A 25,227-nucleotide genomic window follows, 5' to 3' on the forward strand; every position below is an offset into this window, starting at 1 on the left:
CTGCCCGGATGACCCGTCTTGCCACCCAAACAGATGTCCGTGTCACCTCCCATCATCTCTGGCATCTCAAACTGACGCTTGCCTCGCACACTGACCACAAAAGGGGGTTCACGTTACCCAGAGGGGCAGGTAACTTCAGATGGATAATCCTCGGACCTGGTAAACCGGTCCTTTAACAGGACCGGCTGTCTTAACCTGGCAACCCTGAGCCGCGTGTCATTGTATGTTGATTGGGCGTGCATGTGTGCGACTCCCTTGGGCAAGTCACAGTCCAGTATGATCAGTATTTCCACCTCCGTCAGTGTGTCTGTCAGCTCTCTGAAAAGGAGAGGGAAAACAAGAAATCACAAACGCTCTTCCCTAAATGATTTTCCTGTCCAAACATCTGCAGCTTGTTAAACCTATAGGCCTTTCTGCTCCCTTTATTGTGAATGTCTTTATTGTTTGCGGAGGATTTATGAACTCATTGTCTGTGCCGGCTTCATACTTTTATTTCCATCCCACACAGCCTCAGTGGACGTCCTTTTGAGAAAGGCTGGTCGGATGCCTCCTCGGATGCTTGTAAACAGATAGTTAACAGCTCGTGGCAGCTCGCCACGCCACTCCCACCAGCTGTTTTGACCTCGGCTGAACTCATATGCCATCTTTTTCTCACACGTACAGACAACTGTCTCTCTCCCCTCCTTGTCTCCCCACTGATCCATGCCAGCCTCCTGCTTTTGTTTTCCTCCCCCCTCCCCCTCCTGGTATAAGGGGGCAAGATTTACAGTGGAAAAATATACTATGTATTCCCCCCCCCATGTTGAGCTGGTGTGTCTGGAATGTGTGTTCGGGCAGGATTTTGCGAGGAGTGTGAAAAAACAACAGAGCTGTAAACACCGAGGGTAGACCCAGACTGGCTTCTTTGTTCCAGATGTGGAGCGGGCTGCTCTCTATTAGCCATTAGCTCTCCAGCGTGTAACCCAATACACTGCCACTACTGTCCCAGCGCCTGTCCGTCAGCTGGGCTCCACTGCTGCATCATCTGTGTGGACAGGTTGCCGCGTCAATCTGCAGCATTCAGTGAGGATAAACTGTGAGTCTGTGTGTGTGTGTGTGTGTGTGTGTGTGTGTGTGTGTGTGTGTGTGTGTGTGTGTGTGTGTGTGTGGGTGTGTAAGAAAGAATTGGTACCAAATGCCGCATTTTTAGCCGCAACCAGACGACTGCGGAGGAGAGAAAATATGACTTGGACACACGACTCTGTACAAAATGAAGCCGTTTAAATCAGATGAAGCCGAGATCAGGTTGCAACCAGATTCGCCGCTTAGACGCTAAAAGAAGTCCAGATTCTTTTCTTTCTTTTTTTTTCTCAAGATGCCAAGGCCTCTATATTCAACCAATCAATTAAAAGTTTAAGTCCAACAGTCAGCGGCAGTGGGCGATGTTGCTGTCATCCGCTGTCTGGTAACAATTATGCCCAATGATGAATTCAGAGCTCGGGCCAAAAGACGAGACACGGTCCACTATTTCCCACGCGATAGTATTCACTGAGAGACGCTCTGTTGGCGTGTTTTTTTTTTTTTTTGTAGTTTTTTTATTATTATTATTATTATTATTATTATTATTATTATTACAGTTATCGTTGTATTCGATTTTTTTTCTCTCGCTCCTTCTCGTTTTCATTGGGCCAAAATGTGGGCAATTGTCGATTTAATTTTGGACTTTTTAAAATATATGGCTCTTAATTAGCCAATAAACGCTCTGAAGACCCGTTCCAGAACATTCCAGGTAAGCGGGGAGCACGTGGGGTGTGGGGGAGGTCATGCGCGAGGGCACCTCTGGCTCAATATTTTTAAACGGAATTAATCGTCAAGGAAAAATTATTTAAAAAATTACAATCTATGTTTTTTTACCTTGCATTTCATAATGGCCTTCTCGACATTTCCCCTACAGTTGCAGAGACAAAGGCAAACTTCTTAATTTAAAGGGGCACTATGTAGCTTTGGAGAAGAACATTTAAACTATAATTGTTAGCATTTACAGTATTCACGAGGTGACATTATAACTAATAATAATACTGACTTTTTCAGTGACTGAATAAACCAGCTGTTCTCAGAGAAAAATATATTTAAAGATAGAAAGGTGGCAGGGCCCGCCACATATAAGCAAAATAAATCAGTACGAAGTTGTGTTGTCCTATAAGGTTACAAAAAGGATGAGTTTGTTATTCAGTTTGTAAAGGTCTAATTTGCAGGAACATCTCATTCCTAACTCGTCAAATACTGATGACTTTGGAAGTGTGAGTCGGGTCACTGAGGAGTTGGTAATTCTTAGAAATTGGACCTTTGAATAAATTATACAAAATCTTTTGATGAAACATCGACCTTCCTTTTAGTTCCAACGCGACAGGAAAATAATAATTGACATACAAATGTGTTTTGATTTAAAAATCAAACTGTATTTATTTTATTCTGTTTATGATGTTCTAGGTTTAAAACATAAACCTAGAACATAAATGTTTTCAGCAAGATATTTTCAATACTATCAATATTTCAATTCCAGTCAAAGATTCACAGGCAAACATGGATAATATATACAATCCTTGCATTAAAGGGGTACTCTGTAGTGTTACAGAAGAAATTCAAACTCAAACTTTTATTATTTACAACATTAATGAAGCAATCTCAGAAATATTAATGTTTTCCATAACTGAATGATCGAGCTGATCTGAGAGGAAAATAAGGCCCTCAGAACACTGTTGGGTGGCAGGGTCCGCCAAGTATAAAAGTAAAGAAAAAACATAAAAGTAAAACAGAATGACACTGTGTCGTCCTTTAAGGTCAGTTTGTTCATTCAGTTTATTCTGTCATCTAAACAAAGAGAGAAGAAAAGTCACGTCGTCGATGTAGACCTCTCTCCTCCTATTAAAATCCCTTCATCGTGCACCTTTAAATACATTCATTCTGATCAGGACAGGGAAATCATTCACGTCTGACACATTTTTGGAAATTGGAAACTCTCAAGTTAGAATTAAATGTTAACTAAAATCTGCATTTCAAAAAAATAAATTAAACAACAGACATGTTTTCCTATAAGTCATCACCATGAAGCAGTCCAATTAAGGCAGTGATGACCGAACCTCCCACCTTGAAGCTGTCAGTCCACGGTAACAACATGCTAATGGTTAAAAAATAATTACATAAACATACCCATAAATAGACCAGTCCAGTTTTATTGCAGACGCTTAATCCATTTAATAGAATCAGAATACAGGGAATGTTCAAGGTCAATTACCTAACAACAAATAATGATGGCACTAATAACACAACAAACATTTTAATTTTCCTTTCAGCTGAGCCGGTGCGTCACATTTTAATCTGTGCTCGCCAGCAAACTTCACACTTGACTGATGCTGATCATGTGACACCGGTGAACTCTCTTGGCCCTCGGAGGCTGCCGAGCAGACACGCAACACACACATACAAACATCAGCAGCAGTGTGGCTGCACTTGAGGAATGAGACGCCGGGCTGTGCAGATATGAGCGTTGGATGTGTGACGGCGCCTGCAGGAGAGATTAGGGCCGCTCATCCTCCTTGCACCGCTCCGGCTCCTCCTCTGATCTCCTTCTCTTTCCTGGGGCGGAAAAACAAGTCAGAGAAAAAAAAACAACATAAATCTCATTGTTTGTGTTGGCTTTGTTGGTGCAAAAAGACGAATCTGCAGTTGTGATGACAGACACCTGCTCGCGGGGAAAAGAAAGCAGAAGCTCGACTAGTCAGAATTTGGGGTGGAGCACTTTGCATCCGAAGAGTACAAAAACAAACCAAAAAAAAAAAAAAAAAAAAACTATTTGAAACCGTGATGAGAATATCCGGCCTCCATTTGCGCGAATGAGCAAAAGCGATGTGATGTCTCGAGGTGTCTTCACGTTTGTCACGCCTCTGATTCTGTGATGAATATCTGCAGGGATTAATTGTATTTAAACCACACCTCAGCTCCGGCTCCCCCCCATCGTATCAGCTGAGTAGGGACATGTGGGCCTCGATGCCTGTCTATTATGTGGTGAGCTGAGCCCTGCGATAATAAATCCTGGCATCCTGTCCGGGTCGTGGACTGTCAGTCTGAGTCGACTGGGCCTCGGCTCCAGGCCCCGGCAACAGAGGGTTGCTTGTAAAACATGATGGGCCAGCGGGGAAGATCACAGCCTCTGCAGTTGCCTGGGAATGTGCTCTCGGTTTGTACACAAAGAATGCTGTCACTCTGCATCAGAGCTGCGTGATGGACAAATGTGTGTGTGTGTGTGTGTCGGAGAGAAGAGAGAGAGAACACACACCTATGTCGGACACACCTCTGCAGGCGCATGCCCATGTGTAAGACGCCAGTGAGTCTGGGCTGCGTTCAGGAGTGTGACTGTTTTTACCATCATCCCTTGGCGTGTATTAGGCAGAGCCACGGCAAGGCCTCGTCCCTGCCCTATGACTGCAGGGCTCGCCTTTGTTCTTCAGCCCTAATACAGACATAATTACAAGCCTTAAAGAGCCTCCTCACCTCTCTCTCTCTCTCATACACCTCTTGTTCTTGCATGGTTTTGACAGATATGCACATCCAGGACTCCTCAATCCTCTCGCCTTCAGCTCCTCTAGAGAGCTACACACACACACACACACACACACACACACACACACACACACACACACACACACACACACTTATCCATGGGCCTGTGTGCATTTTGTGCCATCCGTCAGCTGAAAAAAAAAAAAGTGTGACCTTCCCTTTGCACTAACGCTCGCTTTCCCACCTGCTCCCACAGCGACCAGAAATGTCACTGGGTTGCAACTACAAATGCCACAATGCAGCAGTAAATTCCTAATGAACACAACCGCAGCGCTGCATTCTCTCATGATATCATCTCCCGGCGAGGATTTACAGCTGCTGTGAGGTCACGAGCTCGCACCCACAATGTGAAAACTGGCCTCTCATCTCAGTGTCTTTTTTTTTTATCTTTTTTTTTTTATTGTGACTGAAATTTTTTTTTTTCACCATGATAATAATTTGTGGCTGGCTGCTTGGCTGAGGCCTGTGGGTAATCGGGAAGCGGTCCAGAGCCCAGCGGGCCCTCAGTGCTGCTGGCTTCCCAGTAGTTGCAGGCAAGGGTATAGGACATGACCAAAATGACGGGGTTGGACAGCGACTCAGCACCACGCTCAACCCACCAAACACGTCTCTGTTTATAATTTGACTGCAGCTCACATATGATTCAGCCGAGGTGAAATCTGTGTACTGTAACACACACTGACTGCATTAGGCCTTATTTAAAATGGAGCCTTACAGTGGCAGGAAATCCACTCGTTTACTCTGCTGGAGAGTGAGGCTGGAATATGGTCTCTGAGCCTGCGGTTGCCATTTTCTCCCTCCGGCTCTCACATCATATCCACATGCACCTTGTGTGTTTTGCTGACTCTGCAGTCTGCACACACAGCCCTGCCCGCTTATTTAATAAGCTCTGACGTTAAGTTGGAAATATTATGATTGACATCTGGGCGCTATTTCTGCTTCATCGAACATCCATCTTTTGATTGGTTCAGTTTTTTTTTTTTTTCATTGTGTTATTCATTATATCTCCTGGTACGCCGGTGCTCATTTTTAATTAGGGTGTTACTGTACATCAGTAAAACCCAGTTCAGTTATACAAAACTTCATAATTTGGTTAAAAAGTTGAGCTGAACATTTTCATGAATGCACTAAAATGATCAACAGAATGTGAATGAACCGCAGTTTTGACATTGTGATGTTTGCGTATCGCAGCACAAAAATATCTACTGATATTAGCATGCTAACAAACTAGCCCTAGCCCGTCCCAGTCCAGAGCTCCTGTGCTAGCTGTGTAAAGACTAACACTCCCTTGTTACCGGAGCTCCCAGTCCAAACTTGCTAGTTGCGTGGCTAACAGAGCTAACTAGCTGTGGTGGCTACTATTAGCAGCAGTTAGTGGTCACTCTGGTGATATGCTGCATGTGTTTTGAGCATGAATTTGACAGGTGGCCAGCTCTGACGTAATGTTTCCCCCTAACTCAAATTTAATTTGATTTAATGCAGGATGTGTTATGAATTCCTGTTGCCCGCTATTAACAAACACTGAAGTTGCTACGACTTTTACAGGAAAGGAGGTCTGTGCAACGGCTGAACAAAAACCACTCACAACATTATTCATCTGCCGCATCGGTGATATCGGTGAAGTGTCTGCAGGGAGCCCAAAGGATTCTCGAAGACAGGATACACCCACGCCAGACACAGTGTGTTCACCTGGCTGCCGCCTGACGAGAGATACAGAAGTATCCACCTCTGTTGTTTTTGTGCACAGAGACAGAGAGAATACCAGAGTCTGAATCTCTTTTTATATGTAACTGCAGTCCAGCTATCTCGGTCACTCATGAACAGTGATGTAATATAACTGATTACATTTACTCAAGTACTGCACTTAACTATAACTTTGAGGTATTTCCATGTTCTGCTACTTTATACTTGTTCTCCATTTCAGAGGCAAATATTGCGCTTTGTACTCTGCCATATTTATTTGATACCCATCACGAGCCACAGTCTGTTCATCCTGCTGCCGTCTGACAAGAAATACACACATCCTCAACACGCTGGTCACGGTTCTGACTCAAGTTTGATGCTGTTGGAATCCAGCTGAGTTTCCGGCACGTCAACTGTGATGAAAAGTACATTTGCTCAAGTACTACTCTAAAGTACAATTCTGAGGTATTTGTTACTTGAGTATTTCCATTTTCTGCCACTGTTTGCTTCCACTAGCCTTCATGTGAGAGGCAAATATCATGCTTTGTTCTTCTCCACTGTATTTATTTGATTAATTTGGTCACTAGTTACTTTGCAGATTACAAATCGTGTATTAAATCCTGTAAACAATTCTGATTTCAATAAATGGAAATAATCATAAATATCAGATCCAATTAATTGATTATCTGAGGCTAATAATCTGTCATTCCCTATACAGTAAATACATACATGTAAATATAAGTAGAATTTACTTTTGATGCTTAACTCCGTTTATTGCCAGGTAATTACTTTTGATACTCAAACACATGTAATATCAGATCATTTGACTCAGGTACTATTCATATGTGTGACATTCTCTTATTACCAAAGTACTAATTCACCTACTTCTACTCAAGTATGATTTCTGGATGTACTTCTCACAACACTGCGCGTTTATTAATGCGTTAAGCTGCTGTGTAATAATAACATTAATGGATCGTAACTTTAGCAGCGGGAACGCGTGACACATCCTGCATTTAATCACCAGGAGTCGTGCATCAGTTCATCCGCACTTCCGTTTATGATTCCTACCCCGAATATAAACTTTAACGCAGGCGTTGAAAGGCTGTCGAGGAGCGTTAAACGAGCGGTGTAAAAATGTGCCAGCTGAGCTTCAAATACTTATGTAACGCTGCGTGGAGGCAGTGTAAACAGGCCCCGCGTCCGCAGACTGGGAAAAAAATGGATTTGATTGATGGGGTTCAGAAACGTCCATAAATTCTGTTCGACGGTAAAAATGTGAAGGCTTGCAGTCAAATTACAGAATTACTTTTTTCTTCTTGTGTCAGAAACTCTCTGTAAAGCATCCGTCACTCATTAGCCGGTGCCACGACGGAAATGTATATTTTAGTTCACTGTTATAATAATAATAATAATAATAATAATAATAATAATAATAATAATAATAAACTCTGTCTGTCAAATAACCCTGCAGAATTATTTGATTATTAAAACTATTTTGGGAGATAATTAAGCGCATGGACTGTATGAACAAAACAATATAAAATCTAATTTTATTTGAGGTTTCTCTTTTATTTCGAGCGTCCGCACTCCAGCACCAGCCTCTGCACGTGTCAATAACCTTTATATCAGCTCATAAAAGAACATTACGCGCATTTTCCCGCTTAACGACAGAACCTCGCCTCTTGGGAAAAACTCCGCCAAGCTGCCGCGATAACAAATCAGATTTTCTCTCGAAGGTAAACAGGTTTTATTCAACATCTTCCACGTGTCAAAAATCTCCCAGAGTGGGTCACACATAACGGAGAATAATTTTGAAAAAATGACAGGCAACATCAGCTTGATTTGATTTGATTTTTTATGACAACGTTATTCCAGCAAAGACCACAATCAAGCCTCCACTTCTGACCGAAAGAGAGATTATTTCATAATCGGCGGAGAGGAAAGGAGGTCCCTGCCGAGCTGCATCCTCTATCATATGTTAATGAAGTTAATGGTGGAGCTCCGGTGACAGCTGGCCGCTGAACACCAATCAGAGAGCTCGCAGATGGAAGGCAGTTATGTTTGAGGCTCTGCAGGCAGGAGGTGTTTGAAGAGCCATGTCAGCTCCTCCAGTGATGTAAAGAAAAAGGATCCCTTTCGCTTTTATCCCGGTTTGATTTTATTTTCTCTGTGTGTGTGTGTGTCTCTCCGAGCGCGTGGGAACATGCGCGCCGTCACTTCTCGCTGCCGGGGACTTTCTTACGCGAGCGATGCTTCGGACTTGAGGGTGGATCTGCTCCAACTTTTCCCCGCTGCCCGGCTGAGCTCATGAGAGCCCCTTTCAGAGCGACGGCTTTATGGACTCGCGTATTAGCTAATGATGTCTATGGGTTTCATGCCTGACAGTCTGAATGCCTCGGATCCCTCCAAATCGGCCTTTCTGGAGTTCGGCCACGGACACCCGGCGCACCAGCAGCACTCCTCCGGACTCTCTCACATTTACCCGGTCCACGGCTTGCACGCTGCCGGCCACTCCCAGCATGAAAGTCCTTTCCCCGGCAGCGCGTCCTATGGCCGCCCTCTGGGCTACACCTACCCCGGCGCGGTGAGCTCTCACCCCCCGTCCGCTTACATGTCCTACCAGCACAGCAATCACAGCAACAGCGGCAGCCTGGCCCACAGCAGGTTAGAGCAGACAGGTATGTGAGAAGGTCAAAGAGATTGTTGTATCATTAATGGCTATTTAAACAAAAAAAAATAATAATCCGGTTTTGCGTCATGGTTGAGCGCAATTACGCACAGGGCGCCAATTTCCTCTGACATCTACCTCGTGAGGGAAAACACCTCATTTTCAGATCGAAAAAGTGAACAAAAATACATCAGTATTTTTGTCATCAATATATAATGTTTTATCCTGAAAGCTGACGCCACGAGGCTCATTCTAACTCCGTCCACTAATGTCCAAACAAGGCCTGCAGCGCTCGGCCGCCGCTCCCTCCCTCCCCGCTCATGTTCTATGATGACGGCGCACGCTGCCATTAATTTTATTGACCATAATTTTCTGCGGGTGAGTCCAATTATGGCCCGTGCAGCCTGGGCCCACCTCAGGATCGCGTCTTTTTTTTTTTTTTTTTTGTAGCCTCATTGTTAGCGCACAATAACAAAAAAGCGATCCTGGAAAATGGCAGCCCCTTTTCATCTCTGCGGGAGTTTGTCCCATTCGGTGAATTAAATATAACTCTGATGGTGTTAAGTGGAAAGATGATATCATGATCCAGTGAATGACTCACTAAATCACCGAGTCCAAAATACGATATAATTGATTAAATAAAGCTATAATTTGTGAGCGTTTGTGAGCACAAGATTCGGTGTTTGTATGATGAAATCGCATGAACTTGATTTTGACTTTCAGGCCCTTCAGATGTGTGTCCACAGCCTGCAGCTCAGGCCCTCAGCTGCACTGTCTGACTCTACAGCTCCTGTGTATATTCCTATATTTCTCAGTTGAGATGTTTTGTTTAAGTTTTTGTTGATGTTTTTTTTTATTCTATTTCTATTCTTATTTAGGAGACCAAAAAAAAAAGCTGCTCGATCACGACCTCTCTCTGTTTTCGACCTCTAGAAGTTATAAATCCAATGACTGAATCTCTTTCTTATTCTCCGCAGATCGCGACAAGTCCACGGTGATCGAGGGCAGGGACCTTCGTCTGAACGGCAAAGGGAAGAAAATCCGCAAACCTCGGACCATCTACTCCAGCCTGCAGCTGCAGGCTCTGCACCAGCGCTTCCAGCAGACCCAGTACCTGGCCTTACCGGAGCGCGCTGACCTGGCAGCCAAACTGGGACTCACCCAGACTCAGGTGGGCCTCGGTAACACAGGGTCTAATGTGGAAAATACAAACACTAATATTATATAATGTATAAGCTTATTATTGCCCGAGGAGGTTATTATCATTCAGCCTTTAGCCAAAAATATCAGGGCTGTGACAAGTTGCGTTCAGTGTCTCCACTAGGCTGACATGATGAATCTAAAGGTCCTGCATTAAGATGACTATCAGAGGAGAGAAAGTGGAGCCTGTTATCTGCTGTGTTATGAGGGATCACGGCGCTCCTGGAGATCAAATGTGAAAACAGGACTGTTGTGATTTGTAACTCGATCCTTTAATACACGGCTTATTTACTGTGCTTAATTTCGCGGCTGCATTTCCTTTGTCAGCTCAGGTCCTTTAAGTGCTCTCAGTAACCGCAGTTACAAAACACAATCACAGGTCAGCTGTGTGGGAGCAGGTCGTTATGGAAGATACATTATGTAATTGAACCGGTGTATTTATTTATTTAATTATTTATGTATTTAGACCAGGTAACAGCTCATCAACGCAAAGACATGACACCTCTTCTTCTGCGCTTCTTTAGGGTGTATGTTCACGCGCATTTTTGCGTACGAAAGGCTGAGTCAGTTTTAACATTTTACAGTAATAATGAGGTGATGGTCCAACACAGAAATATCGGGGTTTTTTTTTATAACTGAATAAATAAACTGTTCCAAGTGGAACATAAGGTCCACAGAACACTGTTTGGAGCTAGAAAGCTGGCAGGGTCCGCCACATACAAACAGTAAAACAGTATGAGGTTGTTCTTTGTTGTTCATTCATTTAAGAAAAAAAGATAGCTTGTTTATTTGGTTTGATTTGCCATAAAAAAAATAAGTAAATAAAGATCCTAAAATATCTTCTCCAAAACTGCATAATGCTCCTTTAACTTAACCAGTTTGATCTATGCCCACTGTCGTGCGCAACATGAACCCCTTCGTATATCGAAATGGTCGGTGTGGAATTAATCAAACTGTTTTGGAGACAGACAGGTGCACGTGTGGCTGTCAGCTTATTCCAAAATGGGACAAAAACATCATGCGTCGTTTTTCCCTCCCAGATGGACAACATGGATCGACTCTGTCATCCGAGCTGCTTCCTGCACACTCTCCCCCTCCTCCTTAACCCCCCCTGCCGCCTTTATCTCAACAACTCCTCTCCTCGTCTCGTGCTAAAGATGTTTACTGAGTGATTCATTGGGCTCTTGGAGCGTTCGCGCCATTGTTCTGCTGTCTAAAAATAGACGTTTTTGCTCGGAATCAGCAGAAATGTTCGGTGACCCACCGCAGCGCGCTATTTTTTATTTTATTATTTTTTTATTTTTTAAATTCCGCAATATTTTTTAATCTCCTGTCACACTCCACGCACCATTGGTCTCATAAATCGGCGAAACAATGAGAGGGCTCTGTTTTTAATGGATTACAAGTGCCAGTCAACCGTGAGGCCGAGCGGCTAACAATGCGCCAGTAGTAAGGGCTGGGATTTGCAAACACAACAGAGAAAAAGATGAGAGTTATGAGGAGTTTTCCCTTTTATTGCTCCCAAATGTTCGACATCAGGCCAATTCTGAGACGCGCACTGGGTTTAATTTGACGGAAATATGCTCATAAAGGCCCCTTATTACAATTATATTAGCGCTGATCGTTGACCGCAGTGACAATTATGTGCCTTTTTTTTGTTTTTTGTTTTTTATTTTTTTACTCCTCTCTTTAGGTGAAAATATGGTTTCAGAACAAGCGCTCCAAGTATAAAAAGATCATGAAGCATGGCAGCGGATCAGAGGGGGAGCATCTCCACAGCACCAGCTCCATCTCGCCCTGCTCGCCCGGGCTGCCCCAGCTCTGGGAGGTCTCCATGGCAAACAAAGGGGCCCAGATGCACCCAAACAATTACATGAACAGTTTTGGCCACTGGTACCCGAACCACCACCACCACCACCACCACCCTCACCAGGACGCGGTGCCCAGGCCTCAGATGATGTGAGCGGGAACTGTCGCTCGGTGCGCTTGGGACGCTTCGGGGCGACGCCAGGCCGTTTGCTCAGAGCTGAGTCGTGTTTTTTTTTATGTGTGTGTGTGTGTTTTGATAGGACTTCCATGTGTTTCGAGTGCGTTTTTTTTTTTCATTCAGTTCAGACACACAAATATATTTTTTAGATTTGCTCTGATGTCAAAGCAGACTTCACGGTGCGCATCTCACTGACGTGGACTTTAGTGTGTGCAGTTTTAACAAGAGACTGGATAAAGGAATTTTAAAGAATATTCTGTGTGCGTGCGTTTGTTTTTTCTATTTTGTCTTTTTCTTTTTATCAGCTGCAAGGTTCCAACACATGCCTGAGCTGTTGGAATGACTTTATAATGAATAATGTCTTGGGGGACAGGTGTGTTCAGGGTGCTGATTCAGATGAGTGTGTGATTGCATTTATCAAACTGTGAAGGAGCCGCAGGAGCCTACAGTAATGGTAACCGGACTCCAAATGAGAAAATCAACTTAAGCGTCCCTGATCTGTGGGTAAAATACAACATCTCCAGAGTTTAACATACACTACCGATGAGCTTCAATGAGCTTTTTTTAACCAACACAGCTCAGTCATGGTAATTAATAGCCGGGGATGTCTTTTGTCCTTCGGCGCACGAAAAGCTGCAGATCTGTTCGGTTTTCAAGAGATTTGCCAAAAACATCTGAGGATTTCATTCCCGTTCATTGGTTTCTTAGATCTGGTTCACGGTGGATTTCAATGTAAAGTCAACAACACACTCATGGCTGAAAGAAAAATGTGCTCTCAGCAGGGTGAACCGAAGAGATGGCACCTTTTACGCACGGCGGTTGTGTCACTTTTACGCGCGCTCGCAAATGGTCCGAGACTACACGCCTTCCAAATTGTTGTCTTTAGAATTGACAAACAGGATCAAACACAGGTTCATATTTAGCATCACAGCAATTTTAAAATATTTAGGATACTTTTTTTTCTGAAATCTCGACGCAAAATCCATTTTTTAAGTAGATAAAACGACCCATATCCGCTGTCTGCTCTTAACGAATCCCCCTTTTTTTCACCAGACGGGGCCACATGCCGTGCAAGTCAGCATTTAAACGATACTTGCCCCTCAGTCAATCATAAAGACTCGCCGGGTGTCACAGTGAGATGACGGATGGTCGTGTCATCCCTCCAATAAACTGCGCCTGATTTATAGTCATCTGCACTGATGTGCACGTACTGGCGCTCACGCTGTTTAAACACAGAGAATTAAGTTATTTACATCCGTACAAACACATCCAGCGATCTTGGCTGATGCTCTTGATTAAATGGGGTGTCGAGCTCTGGTTAATGAAGGAGAGCAGCGCGTAAAAGAAACATCCAATTACTCCTTTTTCTTGTTTGCCCTTCGTTTTTTTTTTTTTTTCTTTATCTTTTTCATTCGTCACCTCGCTTTCTCGGCTGTCTGGCAAACATTAGATTCAATTTGTCTGATGACACACACACACACACACACACACACACACACACACACACACACACACACACACACACACACACACACACACACAGGGGTTGGAAAAATAACCAACTAATCATAAGCACAGTTTCAGTGGAGCTATTTTCTCCTTACATTACTTGTACATCAACATTTCATCACAGGTGCAGCTCTTCGTGGGTGATGTCATTTTAGAGTCATGACGTTAAATCATCAGGAGTCTTTTACGCCGAATGCTTAAACGGATCTCCTTTAGCATAGTGCAATGCAAATACGTGTTTATTGTTAGCTTTAACCATGTCAAATATGGCTGTTGAGCTTTAAATATGCATTTTTCTCTATGAGGTTTGGTCCAGCTGTTCTTTGTAAGACAAACAAAAAAAAAACATGCTGCCACTCTGGGTGCTCGCACATCTTATTGCATTCAAACGCTGCGTGTCATGCCCACTTCTACACATTCAAGCTGCTACGTCACCAGTCACAGGCCTGCGTGTCTTACCTTGAGAGGTGCAGCTGCCTCGCTCAGGAGCTCTACAGCCTGCTGTGGTGTCTCTCTCTGAAGAACAAAGCCACACCAGAGCCCCGTGTTTTCACTCCTCCGAGCTGATTTTCGCACATAACGACACACATTGTGTTACATTAGCATCTCCCTCTTTACGCACACACACACATATACACCCTCGTGCCCTTTCCCTCATTCCTGATGATTATGTGCCTTGTTAAACACGCGGGCCCTGGGAAAGAAGAGGCGAGAACTGCTCGACCAAGTGACGGGGCATCAGGGGAAATTATAGGCAATTTCACATCTCCAGATTAGAATAATGGCTCGTGGAGTTGGACAGACAGAGTAGGGCCTTTCAAATGGACCGGGGGTGTGTGTCGGGGAGGGGGGGGGGGGCAATTATCACGCAGGCTGGATTGAAGGGAGAGTGAAAAGGCCCCAAGCTGAGGGGAGGGGGACGGAGATGGGTTTGAAGGGGCATGATAAAGAAAAGTCTGACTGTATCAACGCCGAATTATCAGATACGAGGTGTCTGATGGGTTTTAATTGCAGGATAGCAATAAGAGGGCACGTAGCTTGTTATTAAACCCCAGTGGGTTTGAATGGGGCGAATGGCAAAGCAGGTCTCTAGGGGTGATTATTGTTATTAACTTGAGCGATCTGACATGTCGGATAATTGTGAGCAGCCTCAACTGTTGGAGAGGATGGATGCTTGATTTGAGTCTCATCAGAGGGAAGAGGACACACACACACACACACACACACACACACACACACACACACACACACACACACACACACACACACACACGAACACACACTGGGGAGATTTAAAGATGGAATACATTTTGTTTTCTTCTTCTTTTTTCATTTATTTTTTATTTTTTGCTTAAACAGATGCTTCTCGGCACATTTAATGCAAAAGTTGACTTTTGTTTTTAATCACATCAAATATATCAGTTGAACTTTAAATTGGCACTTTTCTCTATGAGGTTTGGTTTAGCTGCTCTCTTTTTAAGATGAAAAACATGCACTTTGATTAAAGAAAAGACACATATCACCCCCGCCCCAACACACACACACACACACACACACACACACACACACACACACACACACACACACACACACACACACACACACACACACTTCTCATTACACGCGAAACACACAAAATACAGCTTGTTTTCTCTTCTTATGCACCATTTACTGTTTGCCGTGTGTGTTATTCTTTGCTGGATCTCATATTTCGAGGCACTGTGTCAAGGTGAGCTCATGCAGCAGCGGGGAGAGGTTTCTATCAGGATGTGATGATGGGCGTGTGAGGGATCAGCATCTAAACCGGCCCTGCCGCTGGCCTGAGGTCGGCCAGGGTTCACCAGTCCACAGCTGTCAAAGATGCCTCTCTGCCTTCATTTCATCCCAGTTTGCACCAAAATGGAGACAGTGAGTGATCTTAATGCAGCCGAGGCTCGGTTCAGAGTGCTGGACAGCTGCTGGGAGTCTTTCCGTGCATGCATTTTCGACCTCCAGCTCAACCCCATATCGCTGCACCCCAGAGACAAGCGCTGACACCGCACTGTTGACTGCTGCAGGAGGAGGAGGAGGAGGAAGAGGAGTAGGAAGAGGAGTAGGAGCGGCCCTTGCACCAGCTCTATTTAGGGTGCTGTGATGTTGTGCCACGCCAGGATCACATTCAAGTTCAGCAGTTCACCTCCATGGCTACTTACACTTGTTAATGTTTGGGGATGACATATATGGAGACGTCTGACAGCCCACACACACACACACACACACACACACACACACACACACACACACACACACACACACACACACACACACACACATCGAGCAGTCAGCCCTGTGCAGCGAGCACACGTTTGTCTTCGGCGCAAATGTTTCCCTCCCCTGACAACCGCAGCCGGCCGAGGGGGCCACACATGCTGAGGGAGCCGCCGAGGGGAGCTCACATGTACCCGTGATGAGATTTCATTGATATTAAAAGGCAATAGTAATCATGTTGCTTTTGTCAAGTCAGCACAGCGCCCCGACGCGACGAGTGAGGCCGTAGACAACTGGTGTTGAGTTCAGGGGAATAAACTTTCAGGGGCAGTGCTGCGTTTAATGTATCGTGTCAAAATATTGGAGGAATGTGTGTGAAGTGAAACATGTGAAGTGCTTGATGGGAGGGAAAGAAAGAAAGAAAGAAAGAAAGAAAGAAAGAAAGAAAGAAAGAAAGAAAGAAAGAAAGAAAGAAATGCTTGATTCTAAATCTGAGATCATTGAAATAATAAATAAAGTTCCTTGTTCAAAAACAAGGAAGTAAAATTATACATTATTTAGAACTATTATGGAATTATAAACATAACAGACTGTATGAATTAAACTATTAGAAAAAAGTGCTAGAAAAGGCTTAAAATAAAACAAATGTATTGGAAATATTTGTTAATATCTATTAATATGGATTTCTTGGAGTTTTTATCCATTCATTTAAAGGTGCACTGTGTCGTTTTGGAAAAGAAATTAAATCTCTTAATTTTAACATTTACAACATTAATGAGGTAATAATACAATAATGTGTTCCATAAGTGAATAAACAAGCTGTTCTCAAGGGAAAATAAGGCCCCCTGTCACTGTTTGAAGTAAGAAAAGGTGGCAGGGTCCGCCACATATGAGGTGTTATACAAGGTCAGTTTGTTTATTCGGTTTATTCAGTCATGAAAACAAATTGAACATTGTGTATAGTGACACATGCTGCACGTCTCAGTTTTGGGGGGAACTGGTAGTGTCTTTTAAAAATGAGTCAGTAGATTATTTATTTATTTATTTATTTTTATTGTGTGTTACTTAATCCTTTGTACTGTGTGTCTTGATTTTATTTTTTGTATGGACCTTGAGTCTGAAAATAAAGCTCATCTATCTATCTATCTATCTATCTATCTATCTATCTAAAAACCTAAAAACAGTTTTTATTTGGTTTGTTTAAACATAAAAAAAAAAAACAATGAGTGAAGATTTTTCTCCTCTGAATAAAATATCGTCCCCAAAACTACAAAATGCACCTTTAACTTTCCTAAAAATGTGCAGCTACATATAGGCTGAGTCAACATTTCCATCTGCAACAATTCCAGTGTAGTGTATGAAAATGATGATAAAATGAAACATCACATGGCAGACTCTAAACAATAAAGCTGACGAAAACCCTCAAAACTCATGTATTCATGTTTTTTAACCATAAATATTTTATTCCTGTAGGTAAGTCAACTATATCCGAACCTCTATCCATAATTGTACTGGGGGGAAAAAAGTCACATCGTGTCATCATTAGTAATAAACTGATGTTATTAATCATTGAGTGTAAAGTAGAGTGAAACTACATTTTCTCGATTGAGGCAAAATCCGAAAACCGACATTTAACGATGAAAAATCTCTAAATCCACGTTTTAAGGCTGCGATATTCTGGACTTACTGTAATGACACAGTGTTGCAATAAAGTTTTACACCGTAACACCTTCAGTCCCGAGCGCATGCCATTCTGGTTACCAACAGCGGTAGACAAAGGTTATAAAACCACTATAAAGCCGTGGGTACATTCTATCTCCGTGCGTAATGGCGCCTTGGTGGTCCATGTGGGGGGGTGTTGGTGGATCGGCATTAGTCTCTCCATCATGTATTCCTCTCTGTAGCATATTTAATAATGCATGCGGTCAAACTGAGACTGTTGTCGGCTTTTTTTTTTTTTTTTAATCGCTGCCTCGTTGCCTCTGTCATAACAGTCATCATGTGAGCTGGCTGTCATGTTTATCTCCCAGCTACTCAACAGCACAGCTCTCCCCAGGTTGTCAGTCGCTCCCAGCAGGCGGTTTTATTACCTGGGAAAGAGTTTCGACAACATTCTCTGTTGTTTTCTTTTGTTTTTTTGGGCGCGTGCTTGACCATAAATTGTGGAACATGTTGGGTACAAAGTGCGTCATCTCATGGAATAATAGATGACCAAGTTAAAAAAAAAAAAGAAGAAAAAAGAAAAGAAAAGAAATCAGGTGTGCAAAAAAAAAAAAAAAAAGTGGCCGTCGTCAGCGGCCAACTGCAACAGAATCAGATCCAAAGTCTGCAGCGAAACACTCGCAACATAAAATGAGCCCTGTGTTTTCTTATACCTTCCATATCTGGCAGCGTTTCCATCCGTCCTGCCGCGAGAGAGAGAGAGAGAGAGAGAGAGAGAGAGAGAGAGAGAGAGAGAGAGAGAGAGAGAGAGAGAGAGAGAGAGAGAGATCCCCTTCGGCGAAAGACTGGCTTCACCCACGCACACCCCCACCCTCTGTGCCTGTGTGTGTGTGTGTGTGTGTGTGTGTGTGTGTGTGTGTGTGTGTGTGTGCGTGGAGCGCGCTCAATTCTCTCTTGTTATCTGGCAGCAGAATCGTAATAAAACCGAGAGACTCCAACATGTCTGCTTGTGTGTCGCCTCCTACTGCAGCGCTTTGCACGCAGCTCGCAGCAACCAAACACTGTGCGCTGCGCTGAGCCGAGCCGAGCCGAGCCAAGCCGAGCTGCCAGGGCGGAGAGAGGGTGGAGTGTTTAAATATTTGGGTCAGCGAGATAAATAACCTTCTCTGATGAGTAAATAAGGAGGTTAATTAACGATGTTGAAGAAATTCAGTCGAATAAACTAAACTAAACTAAACTAAACTAAACTAAAATGAGATCAGTAAATCGTTGACTTAACGTAAAGAAATTAAGTCAGGCCAACAAGAGATGATCACTTTGACAGTCTTGAGCATTTTTCTAGACACTTAAATGTCATGTCATGAGTGGACTGTAGATTAGAGTACACTGTAAACTTTCAAATAAATAAATAAATGCATTTAAACCTCAAAACTACCAAGAAGACCATTACATTCAAAGATGCACTGTGTACTTTTGGAGAAGACAATTTTAAAATCTTCACTGACTTGATTTGTTATTAACAAACTCTCTTTGTTTTCACGACTGAATAAACGAACTGACCCTAAAGGACCATTTCATATTATTTTACTTTGTGTGGCGGACCCTGCCACCTTTCTAGCTTCAAACGGTGTTCTGGGGACATGATTTACCTCTGAGAACAGCTTGTTTATTCAGTCAAATAATTCTTTTTTTTTAAAAACGTCATTACGTCATTAATACTGTAAACATAAAATTGTACGAATGAATTTCTTCTCTAGAACTACACAGTGCCCCTTTAAGTTGCACAAGCTAAAAAGTTTTAACAACTTAAAATTATTAGTCGGCTTTTACTTGCACTTTTTGTATTTCTGAGGTGATCACTTTCCTCCATAAAGTCACTTTGTCAGAATTCACAGAATATTCACGTGGTCTTGTTGGTTTCCGGTTACGTTTCTGGAGAGAAACTAAAAGTAAAGTGGATTCTTTTTTTTTTTTTCTTTTTTTTTTTTTACTAAAACAACTAAACAGACGACGAAACAACTAAAATAGACTTTTACGAGTGGAGGAGTAATTGTCCCTATTTTTAAAATTCTTGGATTACAATTAAACATCGATTTTTAAAGGTTTGCGACCGAGACCAGTGAATAAACCTGCACATTCTATTAAAGTAAAGTTGCATAGAGTCAAAATGGATGTCCTAAATAATGTATCTGATTCATAAAAATTTTTTAAACAGGTTAAAATGATGCGTAACAAGGAATACTTCTGTCTTTGCTTTCTTTTTTTTAAGGGCAAACTTGCGTGGAGCTTGCAAGACGCTTTAACCATCGTGTCCGGGCAGCAGCCTGTTCATAAAGGGGCTTAGACACACAACATGCAAGTAACACCTTTATTCAATTGACAAGAAGGCAACAAGTGGACTAATTACAAGAATATGAAAATGTTTTTTGGAAGCACCACAGTGCAGTCGTTCCGTCTCAAACAAATATGATCATAGTGGTTCTGCATATAAACACATATTTACAGCCTTCGACGTTTTGTACAAATCCATATAAATATGACCTGAGTTTTATTTTCATTATTATTATTATTATTATTATTATTATTGTTCTTTTTTTTTTTTGACGCGCTCTCTACAAACTCACATGAATGATTTGGATGTGGATCAACTGCACAGTTTTGTCAATTATCAGTTCGTGGTTATGCTACTTGTTTAAAAAACAAAACAACGACAAGAAAAAAAAAACTTTGCATATTCATTTACAAAAGAAGTTGGGGGGGGGGGGCATACAAGAGAAGCGATAAATAATTTAAAAAAAAAAAAAACAAAACACGCCAGATGTCCGTTAAATATGCTGCCACAAGTGATCAGAAATCCCTTATGAGCTTTGTGAATGGAAAAAAAAAAAGTTCTGAAACGTTCTTGATCATCCAGGAAACCAAAAAATGTTTCACTTCGGGCTTCAGGCCAGCTCCCGGTCCGCTCGACTGTTTGCTCTGCAGAGTCATTGTGGCGAGACCGCGCTTGGAGAAATAAAAAAAAAAAACAGAGAGGAGATAAATCTGCTCTCGAGTCATTGTTAATAAACAGCTCCCACGCTTTGCTGCGGGACTGGGTGGTGCACGGTGCCCGGGTGCTGTAGGTGTGATCCCTGCTGGTACCAGTGGTTGTTATAATCCTCCAGGTAGGGCGGCGACGAGCTGTGCGTCGGCTGCGGGACCTGAGGTCTGCTGATCGGGGTGCTCTGAGGGGTGCTGTTCTCCCACACTGCGGGGGAGGGAGGGGAGTTGCAGGCCATGGAGTCGCTGGCGTTGGGGCTGTGCTCCAGGGGGACCTCGCCGTTTTTGTACAGCTTCTTGAACTTGGATCTCCGGTTCTGGAACCAGATCTTCACCTGGGAAAGGGAAACAGAGTGGGGAAATTAATTGTGATGCAGCAGGAAATTCTCAGATAAAAGTGCTCTAGAATATGATTAACATGAAGTTATTTTCTTTTTAAATACATTTTGATTCTTTTATGTGCATCTACATAAAGCGCAACAACTCCAGGAATAGAAATCCAGCGTCCCCTGTGCGTAATTACGCACGGATGGACAATTGGAGAGCTAATTATTGACCATATTTGGCGCCCTGAGTCACGTGACTCTGAAAATATTGATCTGTTTTTAAGCGCCAGGTGTTAACACCGGGTCAGGTAGCTCACCTGTGTCTGAGTGAGGCCGAGCTGGGCCGCCAGCTCCGCTCTCTCCGGCAGCGCGAGGTACTGCGCCTTCTGGAAGCGCCTCTGCAGAGCAGCGAGCTGGTAGCTGGAGTAGATCGTCCTCGGCTTGCGGATCTTTTTCGGTTTTCCATTCACCATGCGGACCTCGGGCTCAGGCTCTTCTTTCACTAAAAAAATCACAGCAAAATATATTTTCAATAAATACACCATTGAAGGAAACTTTGAGAAGCCATAATGCGTAAAAGATAGAACACAGAAGACAATGAGTTAAAAAAAACAAAAAAAACAGGCGACGACAGACTGCAGATGAGAATCCTGTCGTGTAGAGGATTTACATTTAGAATTATTTAGTCACGTTTAGATAGCAGACAGAGAAACAAAAAAGTAAGCCTCCTTCAGATACTTGCAGAATCACAAATGCCACAAAGCAAAAATGTAACCCACACCACTCTGACCGGAACATTTTCTTCAGTCAGGTTTCCAGTTTGGCGGGCGGGGCGTTCACGTGTTAAAGCTGATGGGCTGAATATTAACAGCTTTAATCAAACCATCATTGTTTTATGGCCAGCTGTTAATGACCGACTCGTTCCCCAGCGGGCTGTTAAAACGCTACATTTACAGCTTCAGCTGAGCAAATGTTAGTTTTCTTTTTCTTTTGAACTGCAAATACATAATAAATCACATACAGTGAGTGGCTCTATTAGATTCCACTGGCCTTCTGAGGTCAGAGTGTTCTCAGGTCAGCGTGTGTTCTGTCTTAGGTCAGCGCGTCATTCCATTTCAGCCAGAAAGCTCTCCAAAAACTGAAGCGACATTTTTAAAAAAGGGAGTAAGAAAATCAAGATAATAAATAAGTGGCTGGTAATGCGGTGTGATAAGTGCTTTTATGCGCCTCTATCTCGAGCTTTGCGCGCAGATAACATTACGCACACCGCAGATAAACGCAGATTTTAAAAAACGATTATCTCGATGTTTACCTGAGCTGGGGGGCGAGGCCTGCAGGTGATCTCTGTTGTAATGTCCGAACTGTCGGTAGCTATTCGTGTACGGGTATTCGGATTTGGTGGCGTACGCTCCGGCGGCTCCCATTCCGTTCAGATTAAACTGGTGGTGGTAAGAGTTCATGGGCTGTCCGTACGCCTGACTCTGGTAGTATTCGTGCTGGCCGTGCGCCGTCTGTCCGCTGTAGTAGCCCATGTCCGTCACCGAGGACTCGGGCAGAGTCGGGGAGTCCTTGGAGTTCGGGTGGCAGCTCATAGATCCTGGCAGATCGGTCAGAATACACGCAATCTTCTTCTCGTACGTCTGTCCGGCGCTCATGGTGGGAAGCAGCCCCTCCAGAGTACAGAAAGTCCACAGTGGGTGGGTTCTTGAGCTGTGGAGCAACACACACACGCACGCACACACACACAAAAATCGCAGTAAAAGAAGTGGTGTGTGAGCGCAATTTGGAAAGCCTATAGTCCAGCGGAACTCTCCCGGCTGCAGAAAACTCTGTTGTGGCATCGCTCAGCCTCTGTGACACAGAGTTATAGAGAGCTGGGCTGGATGCTGCCTCCTCATTGGCTCCTCAGCCTTTCCCCCCTTCTTGCGCTCCGGGCGAAGTCGTGGTGAAACCCAGCCTTCAGCCAGGAGCGCCTATGCACGCATACCTCAGTGCCCTACGTTTTGTTTTTTTTTTCTTCTTCTTCTTCTTCTTCTCTCTCTCTCTCTCTCTTTCCTTTAGATTTGCATATACCTGTTCAGGCCTCCAGACTGTCTGTCTGTCTAAAAAAAAAGAAGAAAAAAAGAACACCTATAGCTCCAGTTTTTCACTCCTCATCTCCAGGCTGGCACCAAGACGTTCCAACACAAAAGCCCTCTCCGCAGCCTTAATCCTGCAGCCAGGTCGTCTCTTAACGTGATTTATGCAATGTTGTCTTAACAGCTGCCTCGAGATCACACTTTATTCAGCTCATTGAGAGGCCGCCAGCCGGCCGGCCAGCCATTGTCATTCAAAGGTGTTGGCGGACAGTGAACTTAGCGTGAAAGAGATGCGGCAGATAGGTAAAAGACTGATATCGCCCGCGGGTGAATTCCTCCACACTGTCCCTGTTGTGTGTGTGTGAGTGTGTGCTTAAATGCAAATTAGATCAACACTGTGAGAAAACAGCAGAGGTGCTCCCACAGCAGACGGTGTGAGGAAAGGTTAGAACAGCGTTTCATTTTGAATATAAAAATATTGTCGAGCAGGAGCAGATGGTCGTGGAGCTCGCTGGGCTGAAGGCGCGGTGCGCAGCGCCCCCTGCCGCGCGCACCCGCACGTGGCGCTCGAGTTTTCAGCCCGAGCAGCAGACGCACGCAGCCTCACGCGGCCGGAGACGCGCACGCTGCGTCCAGAAACAGATGATAACGTTCTCCACTGCTGCTTCATTGTTTTTCACTCAAACACAATCTCAGGTCTTCAAACGACGCTTCGTATTTTGAAGTGTTCCCCTCTGTGGCCTCTGGTGTCTGATACACCACCGCCCTCTTTTGGCAACTTTATGTAGCACTGGTCTGACCTTTTGTTTTTTTTTTAAAGGGTCAGTTCACAAAACACATTTGATTAAGATTTCAAATTTGTAGGAGGCCACCAGTGCTCCTTGTGTTTTTAGATGGATTAGGAAACTCGTTTCGCTGATACATCACGGAAGGCTGTGTAGTGACACACAAGGGTTTTGGGTCCATGTCTCAGTGGAAGTTCCTGCTATGTGATATCAGGGTGGGACATTCTGAGTCATATGTCTTGTTTAGGCTGAAACTTTTGTGAATATATCTGTCTGGTCTGGCTTTCTGTGTTTGTTGTCTTTTTGTTGTTATTGTCTTGTTTTTGAATGTGGGGTATGTGTTAAAATTCAAATAATAACAATAAAAACAACACTATATATACATATAAAAAAAAAGTTGTAATAGGATCTAAAGGCACAAAGATATAGATATTTGTTTTGTCTGTCTTACTGAAATCTGAATCTGTGTTTCAAACTAACAAAAGTTTATCATAAAACAAAATCAACTTTAAACTGAAAGCAAACGAGAGATTTGTTGTCTGGTTTCACTCTTTTAGCTCAAATGAAAGTCTGTTTTCTGAAAATCAGAATTTGAGAGCATTAGCATCCAATCTGAAACCTAAACAAACATGAGCAGACATGTGCCTCCCTTTGCACGTTGCACTATTACAAAATGTTATGAATGAAACTAAGTTCTTTTGTTCCTTTGTGTAAAGCCAAGCGTCGGGAGAGGTGCTATGAAGGCCAGCTACCTTCACACTGGAAGACGCTGAAGCTACCAGAGGGAGAGCTCTAGTGGACCAAAGCTACTTTTTTGAACCGTTCAAATAACTCTGCTGAAGATCAAATTGTCAGTGCGAGTGACAGAAAGTGCTCACTTGTTCACAGGTCACTGATTGAAAACAAAATCCCGCTGTTCATGTGCGAGAAGAAATGTCAGCTCTGGTTTATGTACGACGTCCATCAGTCTGACAGCTGCCCTCTGGGTTATTGCACCGAGCAGGATTAACTCGTCAGGTAACCTCTCCAAAACATTTGCTATCAAATCAATATCAACACTAAAAAAGTTTAATTAAGACCATTAGCAGCTCACAGCTCACCTGTGAAATACTTTTGTCCGTTGAGAATCCCTGACCTCCTCAACCTGTCCTCAAAACAAGACAAAGGTCAGGGGAGGTGTGGCATTGCCCGGACATGTCTGCACAGACAGGTTGGAGGAAGAGCAGGGTCAAAGGGAGTTCAATTACAATAGAAGAGCAATGGTAAAATAATTATAATAAAAAACATTTTCCTTTTTTTGGGAGGGGGGATTAGGGTATTTTCAGTGATGAACTTGAAATCATGAACAAAAAGTCATTGAACTTACTGAATAACTTTAGAAATATGAATGTAGGAAAACTTCCAGCAAACCATAGCAAAACCAGTTTAACTACATGATTTG

General features: G+C 43.4%; 2 protein-coding genes and 1 long non-coding RNA gene across 3 annotated transcripts; 1 reads left to right on the top strand and 2 right to left on the bottom strand.

Moving 5' to 3' along the window:
* Window positions 1-3,192: 3,192 nt before the first annotated feature.
* Window positions 3,193-14,318, bottom strand: LOC119009273. Its single transcript, XR_005071676.1, has 2 exons — window positions 14,109-14,318; window positions 3,193-3,615 (listed from the first exon to the last, which is right to left on the bottom strand). It is a non-coding gene; the product is annotated as an uncharacterized LOC119009273 (long non-coding RNA).
* On the top strand, window positions 8,032-12,401 carry dlx4b (distal-less homeobox 4b). The gene is made up of 3 exons (XM_037080352.1): window positions 8,032-8,963; window positions 9,931-10,124; window positions 11,847-12,401. Exons 1-3 carry the CDS (start codon window positions 8,642-8,644, stop codon window positions 12,114-12,116), a joined length of 786 nt encoding a protein of 261 aa, XP_036936247.1. The 5' UTR covers window positions 8,032-8,641; the 3' UTR covers window positions 12,117-12,401.
* A 5,830-nt stretch (window positions 14,319-20,148) lies between the features above and the next one.
* dlx3b (distal-less homeobox 3b) lies at window positions 20,149-23,729 on the bottom strand. Its single transcript, XM_037080407.1, has 3 exons — window positions 22,236-23,729; window positions 21,241-21,425; window positions 20,149-20,932 (listed from the first exon to the last, which is right to left on the bottom strand). The coding sequence occupies exons 1-3, from the start codon at window positions 22,762-22,764 to the stop codon at window positions 20,618-20,620; spliced, it is 1,029 nt and encodes a 342-aa protein (XP_036936302.1). The 5' UTR covers window positions 22,765-23,729; the 3' UTR covers window positions 20,149-20,617.
* Between the last annotated feature and the right edge of the window lie 1,498 nt (window positions 23,730-25,227).

This window comes from Acanthopagrus latus, chromosome 20 (assembly GCF_904848185.1).
Source record: "Acanthopagrus latus isolate v.2019 chromosome 20, fAcaLat1.1, whole genome shotgun sequence".
Classification (NCBI taxonomy): domain Eukaryota; kingdom Metazoa; phylum Chordata; class Actinopteri; order Spariformes; family Sparidae; genus Acanthopagrus; species Acanthopagrus latus.

Coding starts and splice junctions, on each gene's coding strand:
- dlx3b (XM_037080407.1), bottom strand. CDS start 22,764: ATGCCACAACAGAGTTTTCTGCAGCCGGGAGAGTTCCGCTGGACTATA. Junction 21,426..22,235: donor GGCCTCGCCCCCCAGCTCAG/GTAAACATCGAG, acceptor TGATTTTTTTAG/TGAAAGAAGAGCCTGAGCCC. Junction 20,933..21,240: donor TCGGCCTCACTCAGACACAG/GTGAGCTACCTG, acceptor TCCCTTTCCCAG/GTGAAGATCTGGTTCCAGAA.
- dlx4b (XM_037080352.1), top strand. CDS start 8,642: ATGATGTCTATGGGTTTCATGCCTGACAGTCTGAATGCCTCGGATCCC. Junction 8,964..9,930: donor CAGCAGGTTAGAGCAGACAG/GTATGTGAGAAG, acceptor TATTCTCCGCAG/ATCGCGACAAGTCCACGGTG. Junction 10,125..11,846: donor TGGGACTCACCCAGACTCAG/GTGGGCCTCGGT, acceptor TCCTCTCTTTAG/GTGAAAATATGGTTTCAGAA.